This window comes from Danio aesculapii, chromosome 2 (genome assembly GCF_903798145.1).
Source record: "Danio aesculapii chromosome 2, fDanAes4.1, whole genome shotgun sequence".
Taxonomy (NCBI): Eukaryota; Metazoa; Chordata; class Actinopteri; order Cypriniformes; family Danionidae; genus Danio; species Danio aesculapii.
This window is the reverse complement of record NC_079436.1, coordinates 7649606-7665306: the sequence shown is the minus strand read 5'-3', so window position 1 is coordinate 7665306 and position 15701 is coordinate 7649606. Positions and strand designations below refer to the sequence as shown.

The 15701-nt window shown below is 36.0% G+C and overlaps 2 protein-coding genes across 2 annotated transcripts in view; both read left to right on the top strand.

Moving 5' to 3' along the window:
• The window catches only part of dipk2aa (divergent protein kinase domain 2Aa), a 419818-nt gene that overhangs the window by 260225 nt on the left and 143892 nt on the right, over window positions 1-15701 (top strand). The gene's annotated exons all lie outside the window — the stretch shown is intronic.
• Window positions 6752-15701, top strand: part of LOC130240406 (ephrin type-B receptor 3) — a 98348-nt gene continuing 89398 nt past the window's right edge. Inside the window, exon 1 of the mRNA XM_056471895.1 lies at window positions 6752-7174. Within this exon, the coding sequence (XP_056327870.1) occupies window positions 7111-7174 (64 nt within the window). The 5' untranslated portion in view covers window positions 6752-7110. The remainder of the gene's footprint in view (window positions 7175-15701) is intronic.

Genomic DNA, 15701 nt, shown 5'->3' with positions numbered 1-15701 from the left:
GACGTAAGATAAGTCTTTGGTGTCTTCAGAATGTGTCTGTAAAGTTTCACCTCAAAACACCCATCAGATCATTTATTATAGCCTCTAGATTATGCCTATATTAGACTCAGAGGACAGTGAAGCTGTTTTTGTAGCCTGTCCAAATGAGCTGGTTCTCCATACCCACCGTTCCCACGTGTAAACAGATTCAGAACTCAGTTTATAGATTACAGATTCAGTTTATCAGTCAAATATTGCAAGTAAGTTTGTTTTATATATTTGCAACGATAAGTCACACACAAATGCCATTTACAGTTCGCAGCACACACACACATTTATCCTTCCACTGTTTTTTAAAGTCTATTTGAAGCATCCTTGTATAGCCTCTATGCATCTGTGGTGATTTCAGCGGTTAGCAATTTTATTAACTTTTCTTTATTACGAACATGCACAGTTTTAAGAACGTTTTAAACTTGTAAAATTCTTGAGTTGCAGATGATCACAGAGAGCTGAACAGATCTTTTAATTGCAGGTTCTTTTAATTTCCTGCTTTGTGGATGTGTTACTGTGGAGACATGTATAACATGCCTGTCAGTCAATTCCGTAGGCTGGGAAAACCGCACTCCTACGTCACGATGCAGCGTCCAAATAGCTTCCAAAAGTTGATTTTGGATCATAGGTGCCCTTTAAATAGAAAGAAGACAAAGTCATCAGATGACTTAAGTGTGCATTCACTGTACTGGACATAAGAGGTGATAACATTATACACTGATACCATAATCATATTGACAATAAGATGGATGTAAACATGATTTTTAGAAAATTAAGCAAGAACACTTAAAATTTTTCAGAACACTTTTCAGATCCTTTAAGATATTTTATTTGTTTGTGGGGTTTTTTGGTTTTGTTTTTTGTTTTAATGAAGAATTTGCATAATATTTTGTAGTTTTTTATTGATTAATACAATTAATATGATTTCGATTAATTAATTTTAATAATCCAATAAGAAACATACTTTTTACACAAATTATTCTGTCAAATTATAATAATCTACAAATTTTACATTTTAAAGAACATATCAACATATGTTAAAGGTTCTTTATGGAACCAACACTATTAAAGGCTCTTTTAAAGGTGGCTAATTTATAAAAACGAATCTTTTAGATTTCACTAGTATAACAATGTAAGAATTTTAAAATGAGGTGCGCCCCCAAACCCAGGCCTAAGCCTAGCCATCATTGCGGGGTGGACAAATACTAAAATGTACACTCATACAAATTGAAACAAAGAAAATTCGAATTGCCTTGATATTTCATTGGAAATACAATATACTGACATTTCTTGGTGTGGATGCTGGTCCTACCTTCTACGAGAGATATAGGGTGACAAATAAACCACATGAATGTTCTCATTTTCTTGAACGAAGTTGTGTGTTTGACTAAGAACCTGTAATCTATTGTTTTTGTTTTTTCAAATCTAATCTAATATTTCTTCCAAATTTTAAAAATTGATAGTTTGGCCATTTAGAGAATTTTTGGAATCAAATGACAATTGGTCAAAAATAAATAAATACATTTTAAGTAAAATTTTTGGACACACCAATACCAAAGTTTTATCTTCAGAATACACTATCTGACAAAGGTCTTGTTGCCTATCCAAGTTTTAGGGATAACAAATAATAACTTGACTTCTAGTTGATCATTTTGTATCAGAAGTGGCTTATATGAAAGGCAAAGGCCTCTAGATTATGCTTATTTTACCAAAATAAAATATGATCATGCCTTGATTTTTAATTATTTAATTTGGACAGTAAGGTCTGACTTTGCTTTGCCAAAATCTTGTCACTTAACAGAAATACTGTACTGTGCTGTTTGACTCCCATGAGCTTGGAGGACTTCACCCAAAAATCTCTGCAATGACTCAAATAATTTATTAATAAAGTCATCTGGAATGGCAAAGAAACACTCTTGAAACACATTAGGCTTTGAAGATGAATCCAAAGAATCTTGATGAACTCATCAAGATTCTTTGGATTCATCTTCAAAGCCTACTCCTTCATCTTACCCCAGACATGCTCAATATTGTTTATATCTGGTGTCTGAGCTGGCTAATGCTGGAGCACCTTGGCTTTCTGTGCTTTCAGGAACTGAGAATGAGAAGGAGCGCTATCCTGCTGAAGAATGTGCCCTCTCTTCTGGTTTGGAATGCAATGGGCAGCACAAATGTCCTGATACCTCAGGCTGTTGATGTTGCCATCCACTCTACAGATCTTGATTTTTCCTTCACCAAAATTGACTTGTTTCTGTGAGAATCTTGGGTCCATGCGGGTTCCAATTGGTCTTCTGCAGTATTTGTGATGATTGGGATGCAGATCAACAGATGATTCATCTAAAAAATCTACCTTCTGACACTTTAACAAATGATTGACTTGAAGTCAAGTTATTATGTGTTGCTCTTACAACTGGGATCATTGACAACACTTTTGTCAGGTAGTGTAGTAGAAGCCAACATTTGGTGGAATAGTCTTGCATTTAATCCCAACAAATGAAAACTGAAAGGATTTTATCAGAACTTGATGGGACAAACCAAATACTAACATTTCACTCAAATCCATACATGATAAATTAAGCAAAACTTGGACTTTTCAAGTGATCTCTTTTTTACTCCCATAGCTGGAATGTTTTTACTCCCATAGCTGTAATTACAAATAAATTCGCTTTTACTAGGCTATGCCTGGATTTAAATATCTAAGTTGTAATGTCATTTGAAGCATCTAATTAGTCAAACTGGTAAAAAAAAAACTATAATTGAAATCATCTTGTCAAAACGCATTAAACCCTAAAAAGTTGGCAAGGATAAAGCTGCTCAACTCAGTGGAAATAATGCAACAAAATTAATTTTGTCATTTGCCGTGTTGCATGTAAACATTTGGTTCTAGTCTTTGGCTGATAATTGAGGTCAGCGAGGACTTGATGATCTCCACAAAGAAAGGAAAACAAAGTGTCTGATGAGCTGGTCTGTATGGCGAGAGGAAGTGGGTCACAGCTATATGGTCTATTGCTTCAGTAACAATCAAATGCGTAAACGACTGAATAAATACCCATTATCTGGTCACAGTTTGCCAAGTTCAGGGCTGAAGACAAAAAAAAGCGGTGACCTTTGCAGTTGCATTTACCAGCTTTCTCCCTGTTTTTTTCAGAGAAAGCTCGATATTCCTGTGATTCGCAGGCTCAGCAGTGACAAACAGAAAGCTGTTTTCATCGCCACGCCAGCCTATTGCACCCATGCGGCCCGAGTGCCTCTATATTTCAGCAGTGTCTTGAAAGCAAGCCACACAGGGAGAGTGCTTTATCCACCTCTGTCAGCTTACTGTATTGACTCGCCGCCTGGCCCTCCGGCACACTCCCTCTGTTCTCCTTCATCTTTCTCTCTTCTTCCTGTCTTCAGTTCCCTAGCCAACCTCTGCCAGTGGCTAACTGTCCAAACACTAAAACAAAACAAGGTCCTGTTGACATCCACCGCTTGAACAGATATGACAACGGCTTCTGTCTATTACAGGGCTTGAAATTATGTAGCACAGCATGCTTTGATCAATGTCTTTCAGCATTTGCGCGATGATATCAGATGATCAGACGTTATCAGATCCCTGCCGTGTCTGAAGCAGGTAATATTTGCATCATCAAAGATTGTTTTACTAGTCAACGATCGAAAACCGCTTCCCTCAAGAGTCGGATCTGTGTTCTGTTTACCGCAAATCTTTAAATGATCTCCCCTGATTTCCCAGGTACAGTGATGCAATGATTTTTCTTCAAGTGTAGTGCAGTTTCTCTGCCGACTCCTATTTCAATGAACGAATCATACCTTTCCCAGAGATTATATCATGTTCTTTTGTGAGGAAATCACATCACTATTCCAGAAAGTTAAGGTTTTGAGACCAAACAGGAGTAAGAAAGCTGGGAAATTGGTATCTGTACTTCACATCAATGACCGCAATGGATATAAGTTTTGTTTTAAAAACTTAATGTGTTATTCTTGACTTAAAGGGCACCTATTTCACCCCTTTTTCAAGATGTAATACAAGTCTTTGTGTCTCCAGAATGTGTCTGTTAAGTTTCAGCTCAAAACACCCATCAGATTATTTATTATAGCTTTCAGAAGTTTGGAATTTTCAGCTCTGTAGCTGCTTCAGATAAACAGCACAGTGACAGACATGAAGGAAGCAGCTCTCATGTAACGTTTGTGAGAAATACTACAGTAAGAATTTTACCAATCATTATTTGACATATTTGTTTTGGAGTTAATTCAAGCCTTTTTGCAAGAATGAGTCACACAATGCTGTTACAGAGTTTACACACACGCAGACACACAGTGCACACATTTAACTTTGCACTGTTTTTGCATGTAATAATAAAATAAACCACAAACCGGGATTGAAGTGTCTTCTAATATAACTGTACTGACACGCAACTGTGGTGATAAAACTGGTAAAATGGCTGTAATTCATTACAAATATGCAATGTTTAAAAACATTTTAAACTTGTAAAACTCCTTCTTGATCATGTTTGATGATGATTGATGATCTCAGAGCGCTGAACAGATATTTTAATTCCAGTTGCTTTGCACATGTCCTGTCTTGTTGATATGATTATATGCGTTACTACGGAGACATGTTAATACACGGCTGTCAGTCAAATTGATGGGCGGGGAGACAGCACTCCTATGTCATGTCGGCCTCAAAATGGGAGGGATTTGGGTCCTATTTTAACGTCAGGAAATAAAAAAAAAACACTTACTCTCTTTATATCACTCCCAATATACCTACACACAGTGCTGTCCAAACAGCTTAAAAAAGATTATTTCCATCATAGGTGCCTTTTAAATTTTTTTCAGAAAGAAAGAAAGAAAGAAAGAAAGAAAGAAAGAAAGAAAGAAAGAAAGAAAGAAAGAAAGAAAGAAAGAAAGAAAGAAAGACATTGGTTTGCATTCTGAAAATGTCTATTGAGACATTTAGTAGCAACATATGGATAAAAACAATGGTTCAAATTAACAGTGTACACTCTTATTTGACAGATAATTACATTCCTAAGTGTTCAAATGAAATGCCAACAACTGAATAAATCAGACACGTCCTGGAGTGTTGTTCATAAAGCAATATTATCCCCTAGACACAAATCAAAAAACAATGAAGCAATGGCAAAATGTGAACAAAGCTTCAACTAAATACAGACATGTTCTCTTTGTAATAGCTTTCCGCGTGTCATCAAGTGATTGTTGAAATGTAAAGCAGGATAAATGATGCATTGTTTCATGGTAAATTATACATTGTTTCTATACTTGCCTTCTAAAAATGTATGTCTTATTGACATCACAAAAGACTAATTTTGAATAGTCTTGCGGTTGTTTAATCCAGTGCTTCCCAAAGTGGGGGTCGGGACCCCCTGGGGGGTCACGGGACAATGTTAGGGGGTTGCTTGGTGAATTCAAAAAATCAAATACCTTTTATTAAACTATTATAATTACTGTATTTTATCCATAACCCACAGAAGATAAATAATTGAAAAAAAAAACAACAACATGCAAAGGAAAAGCCATCAACCTTTCAATCATTTTATTTTTTCATAGGACTGGTGTGTTTACGTTAGATTAACAACACAGCAATAGCGTCAGCTGCAGCAGATTGATTTTATAGCACCAGGTTAAACTTTCTGACATCTTTATGGCAATCGAATACATTAAAAATAAATACAGGCCACAACTAAACATTGAGGATGATATCTGATTGGCGGTTTACAAAATTAAACCAAGAATAGACTTGTACTAAAAACATTGTCACCACCAGTCTCATTAGGTAAGGTTAATAATCATTTAAACATTCTTGTGTTTATATAGGCCTATTGTTGTGTGTGCAATGTTTGTATATTTATATTTACCTGTGAGGAATTTGGAGGTTGTGAGTCACTGGCATTGTTATTTTGGGGGTCACGGTCTGAAAAATTTGGGAACCCCTGGTTTAATCCAATGTTTACCAAACCTGCACACCAACAGTACACATTTTCAACCTCTTAATCAAAGACACATGAATCAGCTCATCAGAACACTAGAAAAGACTCTAAAACCTAAAACGAATGAGTCGGATAAGGAAGACATCCAGAAATATGTACTGTTGGTGTGCCTCCCGGAACAAGCTTGGGAAACTACTGGATGGGTGTCAGTTGTTTTTTTTCATATTTAATGTTGCACTTTGAGATTTTACTTTCATAAAACTTTCATGTGTTGATAAAAGTTTATTTTATGCTCTTTTCTTTGTGTTCCTATTTTTTAAAGATCAAAAAAGCAGCAGATTACATTTAGGAAAAATGCCCAGCACTGTACATATCAATAATTTACAGCTTTTAAAGATTGTTTACAGTATTCCACAGCCTTCAACGTGCAGCCTATTATTTAATCAGCAGAAAGCTGGATGATGATTTTATTATTGGTGTTGGGTGACTGTTACGTGACTCTTTGTGGCCAATTGCCAAGTCACTCCCTTCTTAACTACAACACACCAACTCCTGCAGTAAACAAACAGCGAGCGGCGCTGTGCATCAAAGAATACCCATACATTCCCAATTCCCCACAAATCAGCTTCTGAGGATTCTTGTGCTGTACATTCATGGTGGCATATACAATAAAAAGATGAACGTCCATTTAACACTTAAAAAAAATTACATGCATAAATAAAAGAACATAGCAGAGTATCCTACTCAGTGTGTAAGTTATCAGCGGTATCCCGCAGGGTTTTGTCATGGGACCAATAGAGCTTTTCGCCCCCCAATCATTCCTCGCAACTGACACTCCTCCGTGCAGTCGCAAAGAATCAACAGCTTCTTTCACACGGAGGATGAGGAGTAGGATGCCACACATGTAGAAGAGCATGATAGAGGAAGAGCATCCGTGGATTCCGTAGTCCGAATGAAAGACGCGAAGACAACAGTAAAAAACGGAGCTGTGCATTTTTCGCAGGCTGTTTTTTCTCGCTCTCAAGGCGTGAATTCGTTCATCCAGTTCATGAATGTTGAGATTTAACGACACTTTTTGTCCCGGTGACACATAGACAAAACGCTTCTTCATGTTGCATCCTCAAGCTTCATGACAATGGATTATTCGCTGTTATTATACAGCCTTTGGGTCCCCGTTATTCTCGCTGTTGAGGGTAAGTGCAAACGCTCTTTGTTACGGAGCTACTCGGTTTTCGAGCTGCTGTTGGTCACCCCTTTTGCCAGTTTATTCACGGAAAGCTCAGAATATATAATAACAATCTATAGAAAGAGATATAGAGAGACCAGAACTTACAAGCTTGTGATTTACGGACGGCGCGGACTATTCGGGTTGGAAAACTTCGACTAGAACTTAAATGGTGCGATTTTGCATTTTATTTTAAGGCTGATACGCTTCGGCTGGATATTAAAACAGCTGCAGATGTACAATATATTGGGCGATTAAATTAAAAAAGAAAGACAAAACATTGATTTAAGGTGTTACATTTACTAGATGACTGTCTGATTTTAGTGTTCACAACAATACCATGCTTTAATATATCCGAAATTTCGTTTAATTTCTATAATTTAGATTCATTTAAAGGTCTCTTATAGTGAATTGTTTTAAAACCATGCTGTACCCAAAGCAGCGAGGTGTTTGTTTTGTGGCATGCCTATATATTGATACAGACGATGCTGTAGCCTATGTCCGTGCCTTTGTTATAAGATATAACAAACTGTAAATCACAGTTTGAATGGGTTCCTTTTGCAATTGTTGGAACACTTCTTAACACACCATCTTTAATTTACTCGCGAGCCCTCCGAGATTATCAAAACAATCTTTTCGCTTTAATCATCGTCGTATTAAAAATCCCATGTAGTTGTTAGATTTTTCAGATGTGCTTTGTGCTGCTTGTGACACATGGTTCAGAACTGCTGAAAGCCCCCTGTTGCTCTGGTGTGACACATTTCACCCTAAAGGCTTTCAAGTCACCCTGATAGTAGTGATAGCAGCATCACTTGATTGTAATTGCCACACATGCTAATTGGCTTTCATGATCGCAGCTGTCAAAGGTGAGAAAATTGTAGTCTCATCAAAGTAACAATGCATTTTCGACATTATATCCAAGTCAGTTGATGTTTTGAAAACAGCAGTGAGGTAAAAACGTGACTTGTATTGAGCCTAGGTGTGGTTTTGGGGGGAAAAGGCGATTGAAACCTTCGAGGTTTGTTGACTTTCCACTACATATTTGTAGAGAGCACTTATAAATATGTTAGTCTTAAATAACTACACAGCAGTTCGTCTTACCCTCTTGTAATGTATTCTAAACAAATTTCTGCTAGGCAAAAACAAGGCTGTTGTATACCAAAATTTGAGTCTGAAGGCAGGTTTTTGTTTGGTATCTTTAGCACATCCACATACATAGCTGGCATCAGAATAACCCTTAACTACAGTAGAGCCAGATACTCCTTCACCTTGGCCATGACTACCTCGATTCTTCATCAGTTTCACTGTCAGGATCTCAATCGATAGTGTGTGTGTGTATCTAGAGAGAGAGCGAGAGTAGGTGTTTGACTCACAGGCCTAGTTTCCGAGCAGGTTTCTTAACAGACTACATTAGTTACACTTCCAATGGAGGTCAAGTGGTGCCGAGCACCTCACGACAAGAGGAAAAAGTGTAGAGCTGCATCCAGGGTCCCTTGTGTCAATTCAGTCCATCTGTCACAACCTTCCCCAAGGCACTACGCGCTCTAAATATAAAACAAATGCTATGTGTTTTAGCCCAGTTACTGTGTCCTAAGTAGGGGTGACAGGTTTCCGCTTTTGTAATAACACACATATGTTTTTTGCATTCAACTGCTCTGCTTATATGTGCCAGATGGATGTGCTTGACCATTGCTTTTATGTCTAATCTCTTTTGCAGCATCTCACACAAAACACAGCATTAAAAATGCAGCAAATGTGTTTTATTTTTTCCACTTCACTACCTTGTCAGTGTGAATGGCCCTTAAGCATACTCTGAGCATTGTCCTCCTCACGCAACTTTCATCACACACCCTCTGTGTGTAGATAATTAGTATTTTTTTCCATGCAGACAGTCCTTGCGCAACAACACATGCGCTAGGTGAATGTTGTTAAGACAGTCTGGGACTGCGCATGTGTCAAACATGTCAATCTGCATCCTTCTGCACATCTTCAAAAGCTGCTCTGATGCAGTTGTGTGTTAAATTAAGTACCCAGGCCTTTAGAATTCCAATGGAACGACCAGCTTGATCTCACAAGGAAACGAAATTTCATGTTTTGTCACTTCAGTGGCTAATGGGTATATGTACACGCCACACAGACTTTTTAAATTCAGTCCGCCAGCCCCAGGGCTTCCGGTTAGTTGTCATCCCATACAAAATCACAGCGTTTAAGATCTGATTTCTTTTAAAAACAGCAATCTTCACTGCCTGGCTGAGATATGATATAAAGTGGGTATCAGGCCAAACAAGAAGCACTGCATTAAATTATAATTTTCCACACCATGTTTTTAAAATATGGAAATTAATTCTATCCCAGTATTTTCAATGGAATTTCTGCGCTAGCCTGTCGCTAATGACACTGCCTGCGTTTAAACGGTCGTTTGTCTCTTTTTACACTTTAAAAACCAAATAAATGCTTAAGTCTATTTAACTGATTATATTTGAATTACATTACAATGTCGATGCTGTAAAATGAACATTATAAAATTGAAAATAGTCATATAAAGCTCTAACCGGAAGGTCATCATTGGCTGAAAAACACTAGCTATGCAAATACCCCATTCGTACGAGTTCAGTCGTATGAAAATGTTCAATTTTAAAAAGGAGGTGTGGCACCAAATTCCACCCCTAAAATCAACCATCATTGGGGAATGAGCAAATCGTACTAAAATGTACGAATGAGATCGTACAAATTCATATGAATTAGCCACTAAGTCAAAAAGTTACGAATTGCCGTGAGATAGCATTGGATCGACACATACTGTACGCTAGCAATTAATACGAAGAAGTAGCATATCATGCTTATGTCGCTTTCTGCTTCACGTGGTAATGTAGGGATGGTCGATATGGCACAAATTTATTCATATACATATATATATATACATGACACTCTTTCTTTTTTGTTTTTGTTTTACATTTTATTTTACATTTCATCACTCAGAAATGGACTCATTCATATTTGATCGCGTTTCTCACTTTTTATAGAACTTCAGGGCAAATAAAATAAACGTTATATAAAATATAGAAATATAAAATACATCATATTGATTACAGGCATGGAAAATGCTGGGTTCCACACAATTTCTTTATGCTGTCCCAACACAAATCGATTAAGTTAACTTAATCGTTTTTACAAATTTAAATGGATTCAGCATAACATAATTAAGTTGTCCCCAAAACCAAAAGAATTTTGTTGTTTCAACTAATTTTCAATAAGTAGTTTAAACAAGAAGCAAAGGTTATTTTTTGAGTGGACCCATCTTAAAATATCTCTATGTAAACTGAGTATGTAACTTTCCCACAGTGCTGTTATTGAAGTTTCTGTCTGCATGCCTGTAATGGCGTGTAATATTTATCATAATTTATCATAAGGGCGTGGTAATTCTTTTTATAATTTTGTATTTCTGTTGAAAAATGTTTTTAGAATGAATTTTGTTTGGTAAAATCTTAACTTCAATAAAATTTTGTCTGTCAGTTATCTACAAAATAGACAAGAAGAACGAATAACATTTTAGGTGAAATTATTTGCGTTCAAAGCTACCTCTGCTCAGCGGCCAAAACAAATGCTTATATAATTTCTGAAAAAGTAGTACCATAAACAAACAATGCATTTTACGACACCATAATACACTCAAAAAATAACGTTTGCTGTTTGTTCAAACTACTTATTTAAAATAAGCTGAAACAACACAGTTCTTGAGGGTTTTTTTTCAGACAACTTCATTGTTTTATGTTTTTTATTGTTTTAAAATTTGTAAAAACTAATATGTTAACTTATTTCTTAGTGTTGTCCCAACACAAATCAGTTGTGTAGAACACAGCATTTTTAAAAATGTTTATAAACAATAGAGCTTATTCTATCTATACAATATATATTGTCAGGGCGACGCAGTGGAGCTGTGGGTAGCATGATCGCCTCACAGCAAGAAGGTCGCTGATTCGAGCCTCGGCTGAACCAGTTGGCATTTCTGTGTGGAGTTTGCATGTTCTCCCCATGTTCGCGTGGGTTTCTTCCAGGTGCCCCGGTTTCCCCCACAAGTCCAAAGACATGCGCTATAGGTGAATTGAGTAAGCTAAATTGTACTTGGTGTATGAGTGTGAATGAGTGTGGATGGATGTTTCCCAGTGATGGGTTGCAGCTGGAAGGGCATCCGCTGCGTAAAACATATGCTGGATAAGTTGGCGGTTCATTCTGCTGTGGCGACCCCAGATTAATAAAGGGACTAAGCCAAAAAGAAAATGAATGAAAGAATATATATTGTCATATTGCACAACCCTATGGCACTGCAGGGTGTGTTAAGTCCATTTTAGTCTAATTACAGTGTACACATTTTACACACAACAACACTACATTTGCAGTTGTAAAAACATATTATTATAAGGGCAGATTATTGAATAATTGTGCAGTTGTTGGCATAATAACATACATACATGTGTTATGGCATTGTACTTGTGACATATAAGCCCATGGATTAACAAATTAACTTAAAAGCCATGTAAAAACAAGGGAAAAGGACATAGTTGCTTCAGCAAAATTTGAGATCAGTTTTATCTCAATATTAAATGCATTAACGCTATCAGTTCGGTTTAGTTTTAGTGCACAGTTTCATTTTTTCTACAGAAATGTAGGCAGTAATGTATTTTTAATGAACCTGGGTCAGCTGTTTCATATAATTAAGCTTTTTAAAGTCAAGTGGATTCTGATTCACTAGGCTTGTTTATAATGAATAGTGAACAGTGTCATCACTGTGGTTCTAAGTAGGGCTAATGGGTTTTATTATTACAATTTTATTACAAAATAATATGTTTTAGTTCTATATAAAGTCAGTTGGATTCTGATTGCCTGTCAATGTTTGTATTGCTCATTTGTTGAAAAAAAAAAAAGGTTTCCAGTCAAAGAGTTTGATATCATCAGTCATTACCATTGTTGGGGGTAACGCATTACAAGTAATGCTAGTTACATTATAATATTACTTTTCTAAGTAATGAGTACATTTCTCTTACATTTCTACATGAGTACATGGAAGACAAGAAAAAGATTATCTGAATGCACAGTGATTTTACTTTTTAATAAGGCAAAAAACAACAATAACAATCAAATTGCTTTAAACTTTCATTTATCTGTATACTGCATGCCTCACTCTGTTCTCAGAAAGTTCTCTGAAGATAACATTGTCCTACATTCATTTTTTAATGTGTTTTTTAAGGTAAATGAAGGATATAGAGCGTGTTGCTAATTGCAGAGCTCCTCTATTAAAGAAAGGAAAGAAAAAAAACCCCTGCAAGTTCTGAAAGAGATCAATCCTCAGCCAGGTCAGAAAAAGTAACTAAAAAGTGACTCAAAAGTAATGTAATGCATTACTTATAATACAAAGTAACTAAGTAACGCAACTAGTTACTTTTTTGGGAAGTAACTCGATGTTGTAATGCATTACTTTCTAAAGTAACTTTCCCCAACACTGCTTATTATTGTTGTAGTGTTTACCCTTTCTACTGTATATAGGAATTAAAATAATTATTAAAACTATAGTTCAAGTTTAGTTATCATGCTTGGTGTAGGCATTGAATGAAAACCGGTTTCAAGGTTTACCGCGGTTTGGAAAATTCAAGGTATTAAACCGCAAAAATGTTTTGTTATACCATTTCTAAGGTGAATGTAGAGGGGTTTTTAAAGTGTTTTTTAAGTGTTGTAAGGAAATCTGTGTTTTTGAAGCTTATGAATATAGTAGAAGTCAATTTATTTTAATTATGTAGCCTGACATGTTTACTGTTCCAAAATATTATAAATGTTTCCTATAATGTAATACATTGTGTTAAATGAGGAAAAAGTTGTTGTTTTTTACTAAGACATTTGAATTTTTTTTTTTACAGCAGTAAACACAATAGCGTGAAACCGTGATATTTTTATCCAAGGTTATCAAACCATCAGAGACTTGTACCGGCACATGCCTAGCTTGGTGGGAAAGCTACTTAATTATTTACTGTTAAAGACCAAATTATTATCCCTCCTCTGACATTTAAATTTTTCCTTATACATTTTCAAAGTTCTATTTAATTAAAAGAAGATAGTTTTCGACACATTTTTAAACAAAATAATTTTAATATTTGATATCTAACGAATTTATTTTGCCATGATGAAATTATTGTGCAACATAATAGTAATCAACTTAAAGTGCAGTTTAAAAGCTTAACTAATTAGGTTAACTAAGGTTAAATAGGGAAATCATTGAACAACAAGGGAGTTAATAATGTTAGCCTTAGCAGATTTGACATTATGATATACAGTACAGCTGAAGTCAATATTTCCCAAATTATGTTTAACAGAGCAAGAAATTTTTTACAGTATTTCCTATAATATTTTTTTATTCTAGACAAAGTCTTATTTGTTCTATTTCCGCTAGAATAAAAGCCGTCTTTAACTTTTTAAAGCCATTTTAAGTATAATATTTTTAGCCCCTTAAGCAATATTTTGTTTCGATTGTCTACAAAACAAACCGTCATTATACAATGACTTGCCTAATTACCCTAACTTGCCTAATTAACCTAATTAAGCCAAGTAAAAATTTACTGAAAGTTAATTCTACTCATTTGAAAAGAGTTTTGAACTCAGTTTTGAAGGTAATGAGTTAATTAAACTTCATTATTTCAACTTTCACGAGTTCACACTTGCAATAGTTTCAGAATAAAGCGTATTTGGCGTGCTGTCCGGGGAGAGGGCTCTGAGCTCGGGGAAGACAACCAAACTCGAGTTATTCCTCTTATCAGGAAACAGAGAGGAATAGGGATTCGAGCGAAGTATCTAGCCCGGCCCCAGAACGCTCGCCCCGTGATTGTAATGCTTAAGAGGTGAGGTGACGGGGTGGTGGAGGGATGCTAAAATCGTAAGATGCTGCAGGTAAGACAGCTTTGGTATATATAGGGGTTTGGTCAAGAACTGATTGGATAATAGAATAATTGTCAATGACGTATTTGATACTGAAACTTCGGCGCGAAATTTGTTTATAAAACATCACTAAATGGAGTAAGTTCACAGTACTCGTATAGATTAGTTTTTTAACTCAAATGGTTTGTAGAAATCAGTTTCCTCAAACGGTTTGAGTTGCCTTAATTTATTGGGTTTTACAATACTCAGTTGGTTTGAGTTCTCTTCATTTATGGGATTTTACTGTGCACAACTTGCTTTTACTCAAATAGATTAAGTTCACAGTACTCATTAGGATTAGTTTTTGAATTTAAATGGTTTGTTGCAATCGGATTCCTCAAATGGTTTGAGTTACCTTAACTTTTGGGGTTTTACAGTGTAGTATCATAAAAAAATGTATGTGTATGTGTATATGTGTATATATATATATATATATATATATATATATATATATATACTGTATATATATATATATATATATATATATATATATATATATATATATATATATATATATATATATATATATATATATATATGTAATATAATCAAACTTCAATATACCATATGCTACAATTGATTGTCCAACAGAAATCTACTTTCACAAATGTAAATTTTATAATAAAACTGGCGTTCTTATTTTCCGCCTCACAAACACATCAGAAACTCCCTCCAAAGATTGTTTGTGTTCCTTTGTACTTTCCCATCCTCAAACTCTAGGGGAGTTCGGAAGAGATTTCAGAAAATATAATGAGACGTTTTGTACATCTGCTGACTCTACAATACCAAAGTTTCAAAGTACATCCTGTACACTCGTTTGTGTGAAACAGCCTGCAATGAGCTGCTTCGTGTAAGAAAAAAAGAAGCATCGTGATGCCGTGCTCCACAATACAGCCAAAACGCACAGATGCAAAGAGCCTCTAGGAAAGACTCAATGCGGTCATAAGGAATTGATCAAAGCATCAAAAGAACTTCCCTCCAATTAGATGAATATTTCACACGCCGAGATACCCTTGCAGCTATTTCATCACACAATGAACTCCCTCTCTGTGATTTACAGCACTGTTAAAGCGAGGTGTACAGTCCTCATAAACGCCATGTGTACGGTTATCATGCGCACATTAATCAGCTAAGTTGATGTTCTGCTCTAAATATTCCATGTATTTGCTCGCAGATGTGTGTGTGCGTGTCACATTCATGTGAAACGAGAGCTTGGGCTTCGTTAAAAGGCAGACTTACAAAGTGAATAAAACATTGGCATGTGCGGTTAATTTGTGGAAGCCGGCTCACGCAGTTTTGCTCCACTGATCGGAGTGTGTTTAGAGAACAGCAAGCGCCTGGGATGCAGAATGTCACTGGCCCCGCAAACATCCCTGCGGTACGCAACAGGATCTGTTCTCAGATCAGCCACAGGCCAGAGCTGGAACGGCGAGATAAATGCGGATGGTGTTATTAGTGTGCAGACTGAAAACAGTGATTAGGCCTTGCTCAGACTATGCAGGGAATTCAAATGAGTCAAGTGCTTTGATATGTCG